We start from the raw sequence: 18,661 nt of genomic DNA, 5'->3' as shown, positions 1-18,661 counted from the left end.
AAACTCTTTCCACAGTATAAGCATGTGTAAGGTTTCTGTCCAGTATAGATTATCTCGTGAATTTTCAGGTTTTGTGGCTTAATGAAACTGTTTCCACAGTGTGAGCACTTGTAAGGTTCTTTCATGGCTTAAATCTATGTCTTCCCACATTCAAAGCACAAATGAGCCCCCACAGTGGCATGTTTTTCTGGTGCTTTGTCAAATAGGACAGGCATGCAAAACTCTTTTCACAGGAAGAACACTTGTAAGGCTTCTCATTAGTGTGCATTTTCAGATGTTGTTTTAAGACTGAATTCAAAGCAAATGGTATTCCACACTGATCACATTCAAATGGTCTTTCTCCAGAGTGACAGCGGAGATGACTCTTGAGATGGTTTGCATATGCGTATCTTTTTCCACACTGATGGCACGAGTAAGGCATCTCTCCTGTGTCAACTCTCATGTGTCTAATAAGATGGCTTTTACATCTGAAACTTTTTCCACACTGAGAGCAGGTGACAGCATTTTTGGCTGCTCTTCTTTGAGGTTTTTTAATAGAGAAATTCTTGTTAGTCAGCTCTTGACGTTGCTCTTTCACTTCCATCAGGTCTGAAACATAGCAAGTCGACAAAAATCAGTTCAAAATAATTTAAGGTTTAGGGATGTCATAGGTACCTGTACTTTGGTACAAAGTCAATGGTAAAATAAAAGAAAGTCACAATTCCCAGTGTTTTGCAGTACTGGTAGTACAGACTCAATTTGATTCTCGCTGTGTGACTGACACCTGACTAGGGACATGCGTGACTAAACTGTTCAACATTTTTACACATTTACATTTCGCTTTATTTTTATTTATTTTTTTACAAAGGATAAACTTAAATTATTGTCATGTTAATGTTACATTTTAAATATAGTTATTAAAAAATCATTAAATAGGATTTTTGGAGCAGATGTGTAAAGATGTATAAGTTTAATTTCATCTTTCACAAGACGAGCAAAGTAGCTATGGAAATCAATTCGGTGGTGGTGCAGGAAACGGATTTCCAAAACGTTGGTTTGCAAGTCGCTATGGTTTTCACATTTGAGTCTTCATTATATCTGTGCGTACTTGCAAACTATTTTCCCGCCAAGAGGGCTTTTTCAAGTGCAGGATAATCGCCTCAGGTGAGTCAGGTCCCATCTTTCACCGGACCATGCTGACGTTCATTTTGCTCATCAAAACTGTTGCTCTGAGTAATTAGCCTAGAAAATGAATATAGGTATGCATATCTTTTTATTATTATTATTATTTTAACCCTGCTGATCGAGAATGGTATTTTCAATGATGTCCCAACTGCTTAACTGGTTAAACCATATTTTATTTTGTGTGCATGTCATGCTTAGAACAATACTTCTTAACCAAACAGCTGTCGTATTAGACCATAGGCTAATGCACATTGTGAAATACGTGCAACTTTTCAGCAAATTTTTTTTTCTCATAGATTGGGCTTTCCTGTTAATTATTTTCAACCGTGTTCTGTCTGTTTTAATATATTAAGTAACATTTACTTGGCGAATTCCATTTAGAACAAGTTATTAGCGCAGGGCCAATAGAGTAACCCTATTCATGCAATTGTTTTCAATAAATATGCCTGTATTCACTAACGTTGATACAGTAAATGCATGTCATGATCTATATTTCTTTTCAGTGGAATTTAGTGTCAGATTTGGCTTTTGGAATAGATTTTTAAATGGGTCGCATAAACACAATATTTTTTGACTGTTTTCTGAGGGTTTCTTACTTTTTAGACTAGTCGGCTTTAAAAGTTCGGTTTAAATGTCAGTAAAATGAGTTGTTCCGCACATCCCTACACCTGACTGCTTTCAAATGTTCACACATGAATTTGACATATTTGGGGAAAATGAATGCACAATAAAATTTAAATCGTTACATGTCCTATTGTTATTATTAAATCGTGAAAGTCTGCGATTTAGTCTTCATGTGTTTGCCGTTTTAAAGTGGATGTGTTAAGCCGCCACATTATGAGCATCATGTGCATGTTGTAGGAGATGACTGAACAGAGCACTCATTCATTTTGAAGCACACAACACATGCAGACTACATATTTAAATAATTAAATCACAGCATTTGCACTTTAATGATAACACTTGGCCATATATCCCACTGTTTATCCGGAAGTGTCCAGCTATTTTCAAAACGACACGGAAACTGAAAAGCCACCAAAATAAAGCTCGATTCAACCAGACATGTGAAATTGAAATTGGGACAGAAATGTATACAGTGGTATAGTAAAATGTAATATTCACTGTAATAATAATAACAACGATTAATAATAATAATAATATTTAAGCAATATCTCAAGCAAGAGTTATGTTGAACTGAATAGAGTTTTTCATTAATGTATTCATTTATAATGTGATGCTATTATACAACACTTTATTTGACAAAAAATAAAACCTATGTTGTGTTTTAGATTATGCTGTGAGAATCTTTACTGAAGCTCTTCATTTGATTAAAAAAAAAAAAAATGTAATAGTATGTTGAAAAGATTTTGTTCTATTTTCATTTGTTTACATTTTGAATGAACATGATTAGACACTATTTTGATGATGAAACCAAATTCAAACTGTATTACATGTAATTAATAATAATAATAAAAAAGCATAAATAAAAGGAAAACAGATTTCATTCTGCTGATCTCCTGGGATTTTCACACACAACAGTCTCAAGAATTTACTCAGAATGGTGCCAAAAACTAAAAACATCCAGTGAGTGGCAGTTCTGTGGATGGAAACACCTTGTTGATGAGAGAGGTCAACAGAGAATGATCAGACTGGTTCGAACTGACAAAGTCTACGGTAACTCAGATAACCACTCTGTACAATTGTGTTGAGGAGAAGGTCATCTCTGAATGCTATTCTGAGATGCGGGCTGGTGCTGTTTTGGTGGTACGAGGGGGACCTACACAATATTAGGCAGGTGGTTTTAATGTTGTGGCTGATCGGTGTATATATACATTATATACAGTAAATATATATATATATATATATATATTAATACATTTCTCCAGACTTGTAATCCATAAGTGAAATGACTGTTGCTGTATAATATAAAATATATATTGTTTGGGTTATTTCATAATACTATGTGTCTTTACTGTTATGACCAGTTGTCATGATAATGGATGTAACAGTCTCATCTTGCATGCTTTACACTTGTGCACAACTGCATAGAAAGCACACCTGAGGAAAATTACGCTGAATAAAAACACCAAAGTCTTAGCATTTATTTGAGAAAAACTTCATGTAGTAGTGATGTGGTTTGCAATGACTGGTGGGTAAATTTCCCGCTCCACTTCCTGTGAAGTGAGGTATCCATGTATCCTTATTCCCGATTTGGAGTGCCCTTCGAACTGAACATTCGCTCCATTCGGATAGGAATCTGTCTTAAGATGGCTGATAGGAATGCACCTTATGAGTTTTTTGTCATCTTGTGTTTAGTGGCAGTTTGCAAACCGGTAACTTGTGGTGCGTTTCCACCAGCTACTGGACTGGACTGTGAATGCGTTTGGGAAAACTCATTATCGGTTATATCCACCTTTTTCCTGAACCATGATTCATTATGGATGCCTGTTTTCAATTTCCAGTCTCCAGTTTTTTCACTCACATCAGCGTATGTGGATAATGTGACGTTTAGCATATTAAATGTGTAAAAATTGACAAAAGGCTCCATAGTGCCGATACTTTAGTCACAATGACCATTTTTGACAGTGCATCACCCGTTAAAGTTTAAAGATTGGGTGGATGACGTGAAACTATGAACAGAGATGAGTTACATTGATAACATCAACTACTTTGAGTTGTTGTGACAGCAAACGAATGCACAAGTTGAGTCTGAACTAATTTTTACTTCAACACTTATTTTTTTTTAACCTTGTTTCTTATGAGATTGGATCCTCCCATGAACCACCAAGGGGCCACCACGCTGTCAAATGTATTATAAGTAGCCTAGTACAGGTATTGTCATGCAAACATAACCATACCAGTAAGAAAAATTATATTACATGCATGTATAAATGTAATGTCAACTGTAGTCTACCATAGTGCATAGATACGGCTGTGGCTTTACAGCTACCTGGCAGGTGCAGAATAAAAGAGAAAAGGGGAAGAACGTGAAACGAGAGCAAGAAGTTTTGCATTTCACATGTGAGCAGACCACCCGAGATGGATCTTAATACCAGGTGTAAAAGTGGTCTTCTCTGCCCTTTCCTGCAGCCTCTTCACCCTGCTTTTCCCCTTCTGTATTTTTTCTAAGAAATATCTGAAAAGTAGCACAACATTTATTACACTTTTTTTATTTATTATTTCCTTGACCCTAAAATGCATATTAAATGCCTGCTCCCTAATGTATTTTTTTGGAGTTAAGCTCCCACATTCATAGCATTCCTCAACATTTTCTGTACCAATAGTGTAACATGCCAACATTTCTAACTGCTTATAAAGGTATATCGCCATAATGATGGAAAATAAACTCATATATAGGTGGTTGCTGCTGACCTGAGACATGTAATAGTGTAATGATATAGTTGCACTTCCATCAATATTTGTTCCACACAAGTTTACCATCACAGCAAATCTAGTACTTATTACTTCATTTGTTTTTAGGTATTATATGGTGATATAGGTAACATAAAGTTTATACAAATTAACCAGCGAGAGCAAGGATAATTCTAACACTTTTTTTTTTTGTTCATTTATTTGGAAAAAAAAGTTAAGACTTATAAATGCCTAAATCTTTCATGGCAGCAGTCATTATTACTCATGTAATAAATGTATAACCTAATCGAGTCAAACAATTGAGCTAAAAGTACACAAAGGCCAATGTTACATTCATTCAACACTGTTTAATTGTAAAGGTGATGTTCAGTAAATGTTACAATGCAAATGGGAAAATCTTTATAATGTGAATGTACAGTAGCCTATATAATTCACGTTCACATGCTAATGTTAATACAAACACTGGACAAATCCTCAGATTATGAAGGATAGCCTTTATTAGTAACATCAGACAATTTTTTAACACCAAGGCAAAATGTAAACACAAATAATCAGAGTTTAACAAAATATTTTTTCACTTATATAATCGTCATTAAAAACTTTAATTTGTCGATCTATTTGTCATAACAGATACAAGAGTCAGTTTCCTAAAGACGCATTTAAGGCAGGGGTTCTTACGAAATTGTATTCACCTGGGACCCACACTTACAAAACCTTGCAATGCACTGTATTTGGTATATACATTAATTTATGTGCTTTTTTTAATGAATAAAACAATTGTGATATATATATATATATATATATTTTTCTTTTAGACTTTTGTGATTTTTATTTCTTTTATATTCTTTCAATACATAAAAACCTTTTAAATGAGATTAAACATTTGAACAAGCATAGAAACCCTCTCAAATTGTAAATATAAAACAATTACAATTAAACAAAATCAATAACATCCACATTGATCTAGAATACAATATCACTTAATGATGCTTTGAGCTTCCTTAATGCATCACATGCTGTAACGCCTACAAATATTCCCTAAACCAATTTTTCGTCCCACACCGTTTGTTGTACTCTCATGAGTGAGGTGTCAAATCCTCTGATTTATTGAGGACAATATTTCTGCTATGATCAGATGAAAAATCCCATAGACTTCACATTGACAAGGGATCAGTGGTATCATATCTCAGTACGGGATCCATATCTCGGTACCAGAACATTGTATAGACATGGAGGTGGACTCTTTTAACTCTTTTTATTTAGGTCCCTGGAAACTGCCTAGCAACCATTTAGCAACACCCATATACAGTATCAGCACAAGAACATCATAAAAACATGGGGGTGGGTTCTTTTAACAGTGTACTGAGGCCCTTGGTGGGACACTGCTGTGACAAGTTTAGCCCTACTTGCATTTCCCTCAGAAAATGTTCCTATATAGTTAAAACCTAATGTTTCTGTAAGAAAACAAACTAGCCAGTAGCTCCCTAAAAAATGAAATTGCGTCAAATAGCTTCCACTGATGAACAAATTAAACAGTTTGCGATAGAAGCGAGAGATTTGCAGACATTTATAGTAACTCGGGTCAGTTAACAAGCTAATGTTATCAAGCAGAGAAAAGCCTTGATCAAATTAAATTAACAGGATAGCATTTTTATTTATTTTTTTACATATCTGTTCATAATGGCTGTTTCTGACCATTTTGGCAGCCTAAGCGAGTTCTGTTATAGGGGGGTGCATCTGAGGCAGCGACCCCTCCATTAGAGAGCCTTAAACTAACATGTGAAAGTAAAGAATTTAGGACAGATTTTTTTTTTTTTTAACTATCGTGTAATATGATAGCTATTAAAGTTGGCTATGTTCCAAAACCAACATTGTAAATGTTAAATGGACAATAACTAAAACTGTCCAAAATGAGAGACATATTTTAAGTATTTGGAAATATATTTAAATTATTTAAAATATTAGTTTTTCATGTGATAAGTTTTTAAAGCTTTAAGGGAAATCATACATATTTTATTTTAAGATTGCAAGTTAAATATGAATAAATTACTTTAAGGTGGCAATTTGTATGACAATCATCATAATCGCAATTGTTTCTGTGAATTTTTCATAATCATGACAGCCCTAATTACAAGTTTCTTTGGTTTCCATTAAAATTATAATCAGCCCACTCATAAACAGATGAGCATTCCTACAAAAGTTCAGTTCTCCAAATAAGAAGACTTCCTTAAAAGTCTTCTGTTTTAATCTTAGATGATGCTGTTGTTTTGGGAGAACTTTCCTCCTATTTTACACTAACTATTTACTTCATATTATTGGGTCTAAAGATGAATTTTGATCAGTGTGACTACTTGGACAATGATTTTTTAAATGTTTCTGTAGATGACCAGATTGTTTGAAACTTTTCCCACATGAAAAACAGCGGTAAGGTTTTTCTCCGGTATGAATTCTCTCGTGAGTTTTCAAGTTTTCTAACCGAGTGAAACTCTTTTCACATTGTGAGCACTTGAAAGGTTTTTCTCCAGAATGGATTTTAAGGTGCACTGTCAACTGGCCGGCTGAAGTAAAGATCTTTTCACATTTAAAGCACTTATTAGCCACCACACCGGTATGTGTTTTCTGGTGCACTTTAAAGTAGAACGAGCATGCAAAACTCTTTCCACAAAGAGAACACTTGTAAGGCTTTTCTTTGGTGTGGATTTTCAGGTGTTGTTTTAGAAACTGTGCCTTAACAAATGTTTTACCACACTGATCACATTGAAACGGCCTTTCTCCAGAGTAAAGGCAGAGATGATCTTTGAGATGGTCTGCAGACGCAAAACTTTCCCCACACTGATGGCACGTGTAAGGCTTCTTTCCAGTGTGAACTCTTGTGTGTCTAATAAGTTGCTCTTTTTGAGTGAAACTCTTTCCACAATGATGACATGTGTAAGGCTTTTCACCTGTGTGAATGCGTGTGTGCTTATTAAGGTTTCCTTTAGTAGTGAAACAATTTCCACACTCATGGCACGTGTAAGGTCTCTCTCCAGTGTGAACTCTCATGTGTGTATTAAGATTGCCTTCATTTGTGAAACTCTTTCCACACTGAGAGCAGGTGAAAGATTTCTTGGCTGCTCTTCTTTTATGCTTTTTTGGTGTGGAATTCTTCTTAGTCTTTGAGCCACTCAGAGATTTTTCTCCAGATGTGAAATCATGATGTTTCTGATCCTGAATTTTCTCCTCCACTTCATTCAGATCTTGAGGATCCTCTTGAACTTCCATCAGCTCTATAATGAACACAGTAAATTGACAAAAATCAATTTCATGAGGGAAAATGTAAAAAAGTTAATAAAACTGAACCCTAATTTAATTTATGGCATAACACAACAAATGTCCAGTATTTATTAGGGTTGTGAGTTGCCGAAGTCCTCCCGATTCCGACATTTTGATGCTAATTCAATATGTATTGCGATTATTTTATTTTTTAATTATATGATATTTTATCTGTTAACTTGTGGTCGAACAATATGGGTTTATTAATGGCCGATGCGGATATCCAGAGAGCAGTGTGCCTGATAGGCTGACATAATGATATCTCGCACACTTAAAAATAATAAAAAACATGCATTAAATTTGCAAAAAATAAAAAAATAAAAAAAGGTTAACCTTTATTTAGCACTACATTTACATAAAATTCTGTCAAACAATAAGATTTTGTGCATTTAAATGGTAGATAGCAGTTTCTTATGGTTTCTGTTTAGTCATCCAATATTAGTAATTTATTTGCACATAAATTGCAAATAATTGCAAAATTATTATTGGGACAGTTCACCCATAAATTAAAATTCTCTCATCATCCCAGATGTGTATGACTTTTTCTTGTGCAGAACACAAAAGAAAAAAAACAGAAGAAAAAAAAAGAAATTAATCTCTGTAGGTCCATACAATGCAAGTGAATGGTGACCAAAACTCTGAAGGTCCAAAAGGGACAAAAAGGCACCATAAAAGTAATCCTTAAGACTCCAGCGGTTAAATCCATATCTTTAGAAGCGATATGAGAGGTGTGGGTGAGAAACAGATCAATATTAAAGTCCTCTTTTACTGGAAGTCTACACTTTCACTTCCACATTCAGCCACCTACTGGTTGGGGCTGGACAAAGGTGGAGATTAACAGTAAAAATGGACTTAAATATTGATCTGTTTTTCATCCAACACCTATCACATCACTTCTGAAGATACAGATTTAACCACTGGAGTCTTAAGGATTACTTTTACGCTGCCTTTATGTGCTTTTTGGACCATCTGAGATCTAGTAACCATTCACTTGCATTGTATGGACCTACAGAGATGAGATATTCTTCTAAAAATCTTAATCTGTGTTCTGCAAAATAAAGAAAGTCTAACACATCTTAGATGGCATGAGGGTGAGTAAATTATGGCATAACTTTCATTTTTGGGTGAACTATCCCTTTAATATAATCGTAGAAAACATTCCCTGTCTTAGGTCAGTTAGGATCACTACATCATTTTAAGAATGTCAGAATAATAGTAGAGAGAATTATTTCAACTTTAATTTCTTTCATCACATTCCCAGTGGGTCAGAATTTTACATACACTTTGTTAGTATTTGGCAGCATTGTCTTTAAATTGTTTAACTTGGGTCAAACATTTTGGGTAGCCTTCTACAAGCTTCTCACAATAAGTTGCTGGAATTTTGTCCCATTCCTCCAGACAGAACTGGTGTAACTGAGTCAGGTTTGTAGGCCTCCTTGCTCACACACGCTGTTTCAGTTCTGCCCACAAATTTTGCCATCTATTTTGTGAAGTGCACCAGTCCCTCCGGCAGCAAAGCACCCCCACAACATGATGCTGCCACCCCCATGCTTCACGGTTGGGATGGTGTTCTTTGGCTTGCAAGCCTCACCCTTTTTCCTCCAAAAATAAAAATGGTCATTCTGGCCAAACAGTTAAATTTTTGTTTCATCAGACCAGAGGACATTTTTCCAAAAAGTAAGATCTTTGTCCCCATGTGCACTTGCAAACTGTAGTCTGGCTTTTTTATGGTGGTTTTGGAGCAGTGGCTTCTTCCTTGCTGAGCAGTCTTTCAGGTTATGTCGATATAGGACTCATTTTACTGTGGATATAGATACTTATCTACCTGTTCCCTCCAGCATCTTCACAAGGTCCTTTGCTGTTGTTTTGGGATTGATTTGCACTTTTTGCACCAAACTACGTTCATCTCTAGGAGACAGAATGCGTCTCCTTCCTGAGCGGTATGATGGCTGCGTGGTCCCATGGTGTTTATACTTGCATATACACCGTTTGTACAGATGAAAGTGGTACCTTCAGGTGTTTGAAAATTGCTACCAAGGATGAACCAGACTTGTGGAGGTCCACAATTTATTTTTCTGAGGTCTTGGCTGATTTCTTTTGATTTTCCCATGATTTCAAGCAAAGAGGCACTGAGTTTGAAGGTAGACCTTAAAATACATCCACAGGTACACGTCCAATTGACTCCAATTAGCCTATCAGAAGCTAATTGCCTAAAGGCTTGACATAATTTTCTGGAATTTTCCAAGCTGCTTAAAGGCACAGTTAACTTCGGACCCACTGGAATTGTGATATAGTCAATTAAAAGTGAAACAATCTGTCTGTAAACAATTGTTGGAAGAATTACTTGCACAAAGTAGATGTCCTAAACGACTTGTCAAAACTATAGTTTGCTAATATGAAATCTGTGGAGTGGTTAAATTAGTTAATGACCTCAACCTAAACATATGTAAACTTCTGACTTCAACTCTACATATACTGCATAATGAATACGTCATTAACATATAGCCCATGTAAAGCGTTTTTACTTTGAAGTTGCTCTCATGCGCTAGTGCAGATCCAGCGAGCAGCAGTCTCCTGACAGCTTTCATTTTACACGGCCAGGATCGTCTACTTATAGTTTCATGAACTGACTGTCAAGCATCATTCATGAGTTGTTTTTTCGTCTACAATTCTTATGTTTTTTTGTCTTGGATGTTGTCTGCCTTATTGTCTACGATAGACAATCACTTTTGGACATTGGTTCTGCAATAGCACACCGAAAACCGGACTTTAAATATCTCAATGCCAACCCGTTGTTTTCAAACACGAAAGCGGAGCCCTTTGTCTGGGCTGCCCGACCGCGGAAACGCAGCCAGAAAAGGGGAAGGAGAGCCGGCGTTCTCGTCGGACTAAGACGTCGCGCAAATCGACCCCTGCTACTCAGCATTCTACTGGCAAATGTTCAGGCTCTGGACAACAAGCTCTGTGAGCTGAGAGCGTGGATCTCTTTCCAACAAGAGAGGAGGGACTGCTGCATTATCTGCCTTACAGAAACTTGGATGTCTGCGGAGATTCCAGACTCAGCCATCGAACCCGTGGGGTTCTCCGTGCACCGAGCGGACAGAGTGAAAGATCTCAGGTAAAAGCAGAGGTGGTAGTGTATGTTTTATGATCAACAAATCCTGGTGTGATCAGAGGAATATACATTCTATCGAGTCTTTCTGCTCTCCTGATCTGGAATTTCTCATGCTTCTGTGTTGGCCATTCTTGCTACTGAGGTAATTCACAGCGGTCATTATCACAGCTGTGTACATCCTGCCACAAGCCGACACAGACCGTGCACTCAAGGAACTGTATGAGAGTATAAGCAAGCAGGAAACCACACACCCTGAGGCCACATTCATTGTGACTTTAACAAAGCCAACTTCAAGTCAATAGCACTGTAATCCTACCAACACATCAGTTTCAACACATGAGGGGACCGGGTTTTGGACCATTGCTACTCTCCCTTCTGGGATGGCTACAAATCCTTCCCCCACCCACCATTTGGCAAATCTGTCCACTCTTCCGTTCTCCTTCTGCCCGCTTACAGGCAGAAACTGAAACAGGAAGCACCCACTCTCAGAACGATCCAGTGCTGGTCAGACCAATCAGATTCTATGCTACAAGACTGTTTTGATCACGTGGACTGGGAGATGTTCCGGTCCGCTTCTGATGACAACATCGAGGTCTACACCGATACGTAACGTGTTTCATCAGGAAGTACATAGATGATTTAGTGCTGACCAAAACAATACGGATCTACCCAAACTAGAAACCGTGGATTAATAGTGATTTTCGTGTGGCACTTAATGCGCGGACCTCCGCTTTTAATTCTGGGAACGCTGAGGAGCATAAACAAGCCAGTTATGCCCTCCGCAAAACTATCAGAGCAGCCAAACGCCAGTACAGGGACAAGATATTCCCTGTACACACATGACTGTGTGGCAACACGCAGCTCTAGTGCCATCATTAAGTTTACTGATGATACGACGGTGGTAGGTCTGATCACTGACAATGATGAAACAGCCTACAGAGAGGAGGTGCACACTCTGACACACTGGTGTCAGGAGCACAACCTCTCCCTCAACGTCAGTAAGACCAAGGAGCTTGTGGTGGACTTCAGAAGAAAAGAGAGAGAACACAGCCCCATCACCATCAATGGAGCACCGGTGGAGAGAGTCAGTAGCTTCAAGTTCCTCGGTGTCCACATCACAGAGGAACTCGCATGGTCTGTCCACACAGAGGCCGTTGTGAAGAAGGCTCATCAGCGCCTCTTCTTCCTGAGACGGCTGAGGATGTTTGGAATGAATCTCCACATCCTCACACGGTTCTACACCAGCACTGTAGAGAGCATCCTGACTGGCTGCATCACCGCCTGGAATGGCAACAGCACCGCCCTCAAGTGCAAAGCGGTGCAAACTGCCAGACACATCATCGGAGGTGAGCTTCCCTCCCTCCAGGACATCTATACCAGGCGGTGTATGAAAAAAGTTCGGAGGATCATCAGAGACTCCAGCCACCCGAGCCATGGGCTGCTCTCACTACTACCATTAGGCAGGCGGTATTGCAGCATCAGGACCCACACCAGCCTCTTCCTCCAAGCAATCAGACTTTTGAACTCTTGATCTCCCACGATACATATATCAGCACCGCACTTTATTAGCCTCAGACTGGACCCACATTTTATACTTCACTGGCAACTGACTATCAACCGACAGCTGAATGTCAACACAACACTTCATATTTATTTCCACTGATTACATGAGGGGGAGGGGTACAGTGTATTTTTTTTGTATACAGTCTTATTTTGTGTATACTGAATACTGTATATTATTAGGTGTATGTTGTATATTGTGTTGTTATTGTGTTGTGTAACAAGATGTGTAAACTGTGTTGTGTGTAAATCAGATGTTTATTGTAATTGTCATACTGCTATGTTGCTCGGAACCGCACCCAAGACTTTCACCCACTGTTGCACTTGCGTATATGGTTGAGTGATAATAAAGGGATTTGATTTGATATTAGGTCAAAAATGGCAAAAAAGAAACGGCTTTCTCTAGAAACTCGTCAGTCAATCATTGTTTGATGAATGAAGGCTATACAATGCTTGAAATAGCCAAAAAACTGAAGATATCATACAAAGGTGTACACTACAGTCTTCAAAGACAAAGGACAACTGGCTCTAACAAGGACAGAAAGAGATGTGGAAGACCAGATGTACAACTAATCAAGAGGATAAGTACATCAGAGTCTCTAGTTTGAGAAATAGATGCCTCACATATCCTCAGCTGACAGCTTCATTGAATTCTACCCGCTCAACACCAGTTTCATGTACAACAGTAAAGAGAAGACTCAGGGGTGCAGGCCTTATGGAATAATTGCAAAGAAAAAGCCACTTTTGAAACAAAAAACAAAAAGTAAAGGTTAGAGTGGGTAAAAAACACAGACATTGGACAACAGATAATTGGAAAAGAGTGTTATGGATTGTGACGAGGAGGAGGGCGAGGCCGGGCCGTGATGGAACACAGCCGGCGCTGAATCAGCTGATCAGCGAGATAAGGGGCACCCAGAGACGCCGATACGAGAGAGAGAGAGAGAGAGACGCACGTGCCCGCGTTGCATATGTGTCTTTGTTTTATGTTGTTTTAAGTTGAGTTTTACATTAAACCTTATGTTTACTGTTCAGCCGGTTCCTGCCTCCTCCTTGCCTGTCCTTTAACTTTTACAGTGGTGCCGAAACCCAGGTGGGATGCGCTGTCACGGAGTCCTCGCCACTGCCATCCACCAGGGAAGCAGCCGCGGCCATCTGCCGAGAAGAGGAGGAGTGGTTCCATCCACCAGGGGATGGAGGACTCGCTGCCGTCCACCGGGGAAAGCGTGAGCTGGCCTCCGCCAGAGGGTGGAGGAGCGGTTGAGGACCGGGTGACAGCGCGTCCAGGAGCCGGCGAGCAAGTTCTTCTCTCTCCTCTCCCTCTCTGTGTGTCTCCGCTCACCCTTTCCCTCTCCCCACGCCTCCCTTTATCTCCCCACCCCATTGAGCTTTTGTGGGATCAGCTAGACTGTAAGGTGTGTGAGAAGTGCCCGGCAAGACAGCAACATCTATGGCAAGTGCTACAGGAAGCGTGGGGTGAAATGTCACCAGAGTATCTGGACAAACTGACTAGAATGCCAAGGATCTGCCAAGCTGTCATTGCTGCACGTTGGATGATTTTTTGATGAGAACTCTTTGAAGTAGTTTAAGTAGTTTTCTTAAACGTTTTTTCAAATTGTAATAGTCATTTTTCACGTTATTAATGTCCTGACTATACATTGTGATCAGTTGAATGCCACTTTGGTGAATAAAAGTACAAATTTCTTTCCATAAGAGCAAAATCTGTACATTATTCTAAACATTTGGCTGCCAGGGAGTCTTGTAGTGCGGCTAGCGTTAGCAATGTCTCGTTCCCTTTGTCTCAGGGAACCAAGGTTAAGTACGTAACCGAGACGTTGCCTTACGACTCAGTACACTCGCCATTGCGTAGTAATGCATATGGGGAATATGGGGAGTGCCTTCTTACACGACCTAGTTGGGGTCTTCCAAATGGACAATGACCCCAAGCATACCTCCAAAGTTGTGGCAAAATGGCTTAAGGACAACAAAGTCAAGGTATTGGAGTGGCCATCACAAAGCCCTGACCTCTATCCGATAGAAAATTTGTGGGCAGAACTGGCTCAGTTACACAAGTTCTGTCTGGAGGAATGGGCCAAAATTCCAGCAACTTATTGTGAGAAGCTTGTAGAAGGCTACCCAAAATGTTTGACCCAAGTTAAACAATTTAAAGGCAATGCTACCAAATACTAACAAAGTGTATGTAAACTTCTGACCTACTGGGAATGTGATGAAAGAAATAAAAGCTGAAATAAATAATTCTCTCTACTATTATTCTGACATTTCACCTTTTTTTTTCTTTTCTCCCCAGTTTGGAATGCCCAGTTCCCAATGCGCACTTAGTCCTTATGGTGGCGTAGTGGCTTGCCTCAATCCAGGTGGCGGAGGATGTATCTCAGTTGCCTCCGCTTCTGAGACCATTAATCCATGAATCTTATCATGTTGATTGTTGGCTTGTTGAGCACGTTACCGGGGAGACCTAGTGAGTGTGGAGGCTTCCCCCTATTCTCCGTGGCATCCATGCACAACTTGTCACGCGCCCCGACAAGAGCCAGAACCACATTATAGTGACCACGAGGACGTTAACCCAATGTGACTCTACCCACTCTGGCAACCAGGCCAATCGGTTGCTTAGGAAGCCTGACTGGAGTCGCTCAGCACGCCCTGGATTCGAACTTGCAACTCCAGGTGTGGTAGTCGGCGTCTTTACTTGCTGAGCTACCCAGGCCCCCCGACAACATCCCATTACATGTAACAGAATACGTGTAATGGGATAATGTATTTAAAATACAAAATAAGTAACTGTATTCCACTACAGTTACAATTTAAATAATTGGTATTTATAATACAGTTACATTCAAAAAGTATTTTGATTACTGAAGAGATTACTTTGCATTTTATTGTCATTTGTTTCATTTAATATTTAGTACTTTCAGATGGAAAACATTTATACATATAAATGATGCGATCCAAAGTGCATTTGAACAGCGGTGAAACACTTTCTTATGATGTGTTACATTCATACGAGCAGACAGAGAAGTAAGTTTGAAGTAAGTTTGGAGCAGAAGAAATAGAAATAAACCTTGTGTAAATTGTCAGCTTTATGCTAAGCTGAAATGTTATTTCTAGCCATTTTACATGCATGTTACCAGACACGATCATATTTTTTTATCAAGAAAATTCACGTTGGATCATAATTTCTTTTTTCCTAGTAAGACCTTTGATATTAGGGTAAAAATCGTATTCTTGATAATGATTTTTTTTTATTGTTTTCCTGTAAAAATATCTAAACATCCTTAATACAAGATCAATTTGATTTATCTTATTTTAGAAACAACACTGCATAAGATATTTAGGTTTTTTGGAGAATGTATTTTTAACAAGTGTATTTTGTCTTACTGTACTGGCAGAGTTTTTATAGTCAAAACAAGTGAAAAAATCTTCCAGTGCTGAAGTAATCCAAAGTATTTACTGACCTTGAGTAATCTAACAAAATATGTTACAAATTACATTTTACAGCATGTATTCTGTAATCTGTAGTGGAATATGTTTCAAAAGTAACCCTCCCAACCCTGCTGAGCACTTTATTAGGTACATCTGTACACCTACTTATTCATGCAATTATTTAATCAGCCAATCATGTGGCAGCAATGTAGTGAATATAATCATGCTGATACGGGTCAGGAACTTCAATCACATCAATCATCAGAATGGGGAATTTATTTTTTTATCTCACTGATTTTGACCGTGGCATGATTGTTGGTGCCAGACGGGCTGGTTTGAGTATTTCTGTAACTGCTGATCTCATGGGATTTTCACGCACAACAGTCTCTAGAATTTACTCAGAATTATGCCAAAAACAAAAAACATCCAGTGAGCGGCAGTTCTGTGGAAGGAAACGCCTCGTTGATGAGAGAGGTCAACGGAGAATGGCCAGACTGCTTCGAACTGACAGAAATTCTACGGTAACTCAGATAACCACTCTGTGCAGTTGTAGTGAGAAGAATATGATCTCAGAATGCACAACGAACGTTGAGACGAATAGGCTACAACAGTTGAAGACCATGTCGGGTTCCACTTCTGTCAGCATCTTTTTAGCGCAACTTTTGAGTGATACAAATCATCTGGTAACAGATTCTGACATGTCATTTGTTAGTCCTGAAAAAGTAAAACAACATAAAAAGAAGAAACATACCTGAAGGAATGACATCATCATTATCATCTTCACGCCGTTGTTCCTCTGCTGTGATTTCATCATCATCTGCATCACTCTGTTGTTCCTCTGCTGTGATTTCATCATCATCATAATCTTCTTCATCACTCTGTTGTTCCTCTGCTGTGATTTCATCATCATCATCTTCATCACTCTGTTGTTCCTCTGCTGTGATTTCATCATCATCATCTTCATCACTCCGTTGTTCCTCTGCTGTGTTTTCTCCTCTCATCTCCATCAGATTCTTCAACATCTTCACTGGTGTCTGTAGCATCTGCTGTTCTCCAGCATTACAGACAGAAGTCAGAGACTCTGTGGAGGTTTGATCACCCTGATTACTGTCACACACACTCTCCTGAGCATCAGTAGAACAGAGTAAAGTGAGCTGTGAGTCCTGTGTGTCTCTGGATCTCTGTTCAGAGAGTTTGTCCAGCAGCCGCTGTGGTGTGGACTGATCTCTGCCGCTCCACACTGAATCCTGACATTCTGTGGAGGTCCCATCAGTCACACACACTGAGGATTGACAGGAAACCTTTTCCAGCTCCTGACAAACACAACACAATCACATCTGTACCGGTCATCATCACCGAGTCACAGTCATGTCACATCATTTGAAACTTACTTACAATCTCAACTTTAAGGGACAGTTCACCCAACAATTTAAATTCTCTCATCATTTACTCACACATCTGGGATGGTATGAGGGTATGACTTTCTTCAGCAGAACACAAACAAAGATTTTTAGAAGAAAATCTCAACTCTGTAGGTCCATACAATGCAAATTAATGGTGATCAGACCTTTGTAGCTACAAAAATCACAAAGGAAACATTAAAGTAATCCATAAGACTCCAGTTGTTTAATCCATATCTTCTGAAGCAATATAATAGGTATGGGTGAAAAACAGATAAAAAATGTAAGTACTTTTTTTTTTTTTTACTCTAAATGTCCACTTTCACTTTCACATCTGAAAGTCACATGTGCTGCCTGTTTAGTTTCACTTTCACATCTGAAAGTTAAAGTGGACATTTAGAGTAAAAAATGGACTTAAATTTGTATCTGTTTCTCACCCATACCTATTATATCGCTTCAGAAGATATAGATTAAACAATTGGAGTCTTATGGATTACTTTTGTTTCATTTTTCACCATTCATTTTTTTGGGTGAACTATCCCTTTAACTCTCTGAAAACAGATTTTAAGATTTAGCTAAATCAGGTTCATTAAAATCTAACAAGACTCTGCTCTGGAAAAGACAAATAGACACAGTGATTCAGTTAAATGATGAAATGAATGTTTAACCTGTAAACTGTCTCTCTCCATCAGTTTTGTCCTCATCACCTCTTTCTTCAACTCTCTCATGATGAAAATCTGAACACAAACAACAGATCTGTAAAACAAAACAAAACATTTTTCTGAGATGGTATACATGTAAATGTGCTTGTGTTTGGTTTCATTTTCCTGACAGCATGAATATTATCGGATATTAACCCATCACACGCTTTATTCAACATCTAACAGCCTTCATTGAACTCATTACAACAAGCCGATGGATTTAACGAGCTCATATACCAGAAATTAATCATGATATTATCAGATTTCTGCTTGTTTCTCCTAAAAACCGATAATTTTGAAGCGCCCGTCACAAAACCGCTATATGAGACGATAATAAGCTTCTTTTACGGTCATCAAATTGAAAAAAAGAACAAAATAAGACATGCACAGAAAAAATACACAACAAAATAAATAAAAATCTCACAAGTTAAGTTAAAGTTGCACCACGTACCGAACTGAGTGCTCAAACTGAGACTTCCGCTTTCTTCTTCTTCTTCGTCTTGTTTTTATTGGCGGTTTGCATTCTTAGATTGCGCATTACCGCCATCTACTGTGATTAATGGATCGGAGACTTTCCTACTATATACTTCAGCTCCTCC

The 18,661-nt window shown here is 38.5% G+C and overlaps 1 protein-coding gene across 1 annotated transcript; it reads right to left on the bottom strand.

The window, feature by feature from the left end:
* Positions 1 to 5,010: 5,010 nt before the first annotated feature.
* Positions 5,011 to 18,579, bottom strand: LOC127418605 (gastrula zinc finger protein XlCGF57.1-like). The gene is made up of 4 exons (XM_051659242.1): positions 18,514 to 18,579; positions 18,030 to 18,117; positions 16,713 to 17,274; positions 5,011 to 7,802 (listed from the first exon to the last, which is right to left on the bottom strand). The coding sequence occupies exons 2-4, from the start codon at positions 18,087 to 18,089 to the stop codon at positions 6,844 to 6,846; spliced, it is 1,581 nt and encodes a 526-aa protein (XP_051515202.1). The 5' UTR covers positions 18,090 to 18,117; positions 18,514 to 18,579; the 3' UTR covers positions 5,011 to 6,843.
* Positions 18,580 to 18,661: the final 82 nt, after the last annotated feature.

Source organism: Myxocyprinus asiaticus, chromosome 28 (genome assembly GCF_019703515.2).
Source record: "Myxocyprinus asiaticus isolate MX2 ecotype Aquarium Trade chromosome 28, UBuf_Myxa_2, whole genome shotgun sequence".
NCBI classification, from domain to species: domain Eukaryota; kingdom Metazoa; phylum Chordata; class Actinopteri; order Cypriniformes; family Catostomidae; genus Myxocyprinus; species Myxocyprinus asiaticus.
Note: the sequence above shows the minus strand (reverse complement) of the source record. Positions and strands in the feature narration are given on the sequence as shown.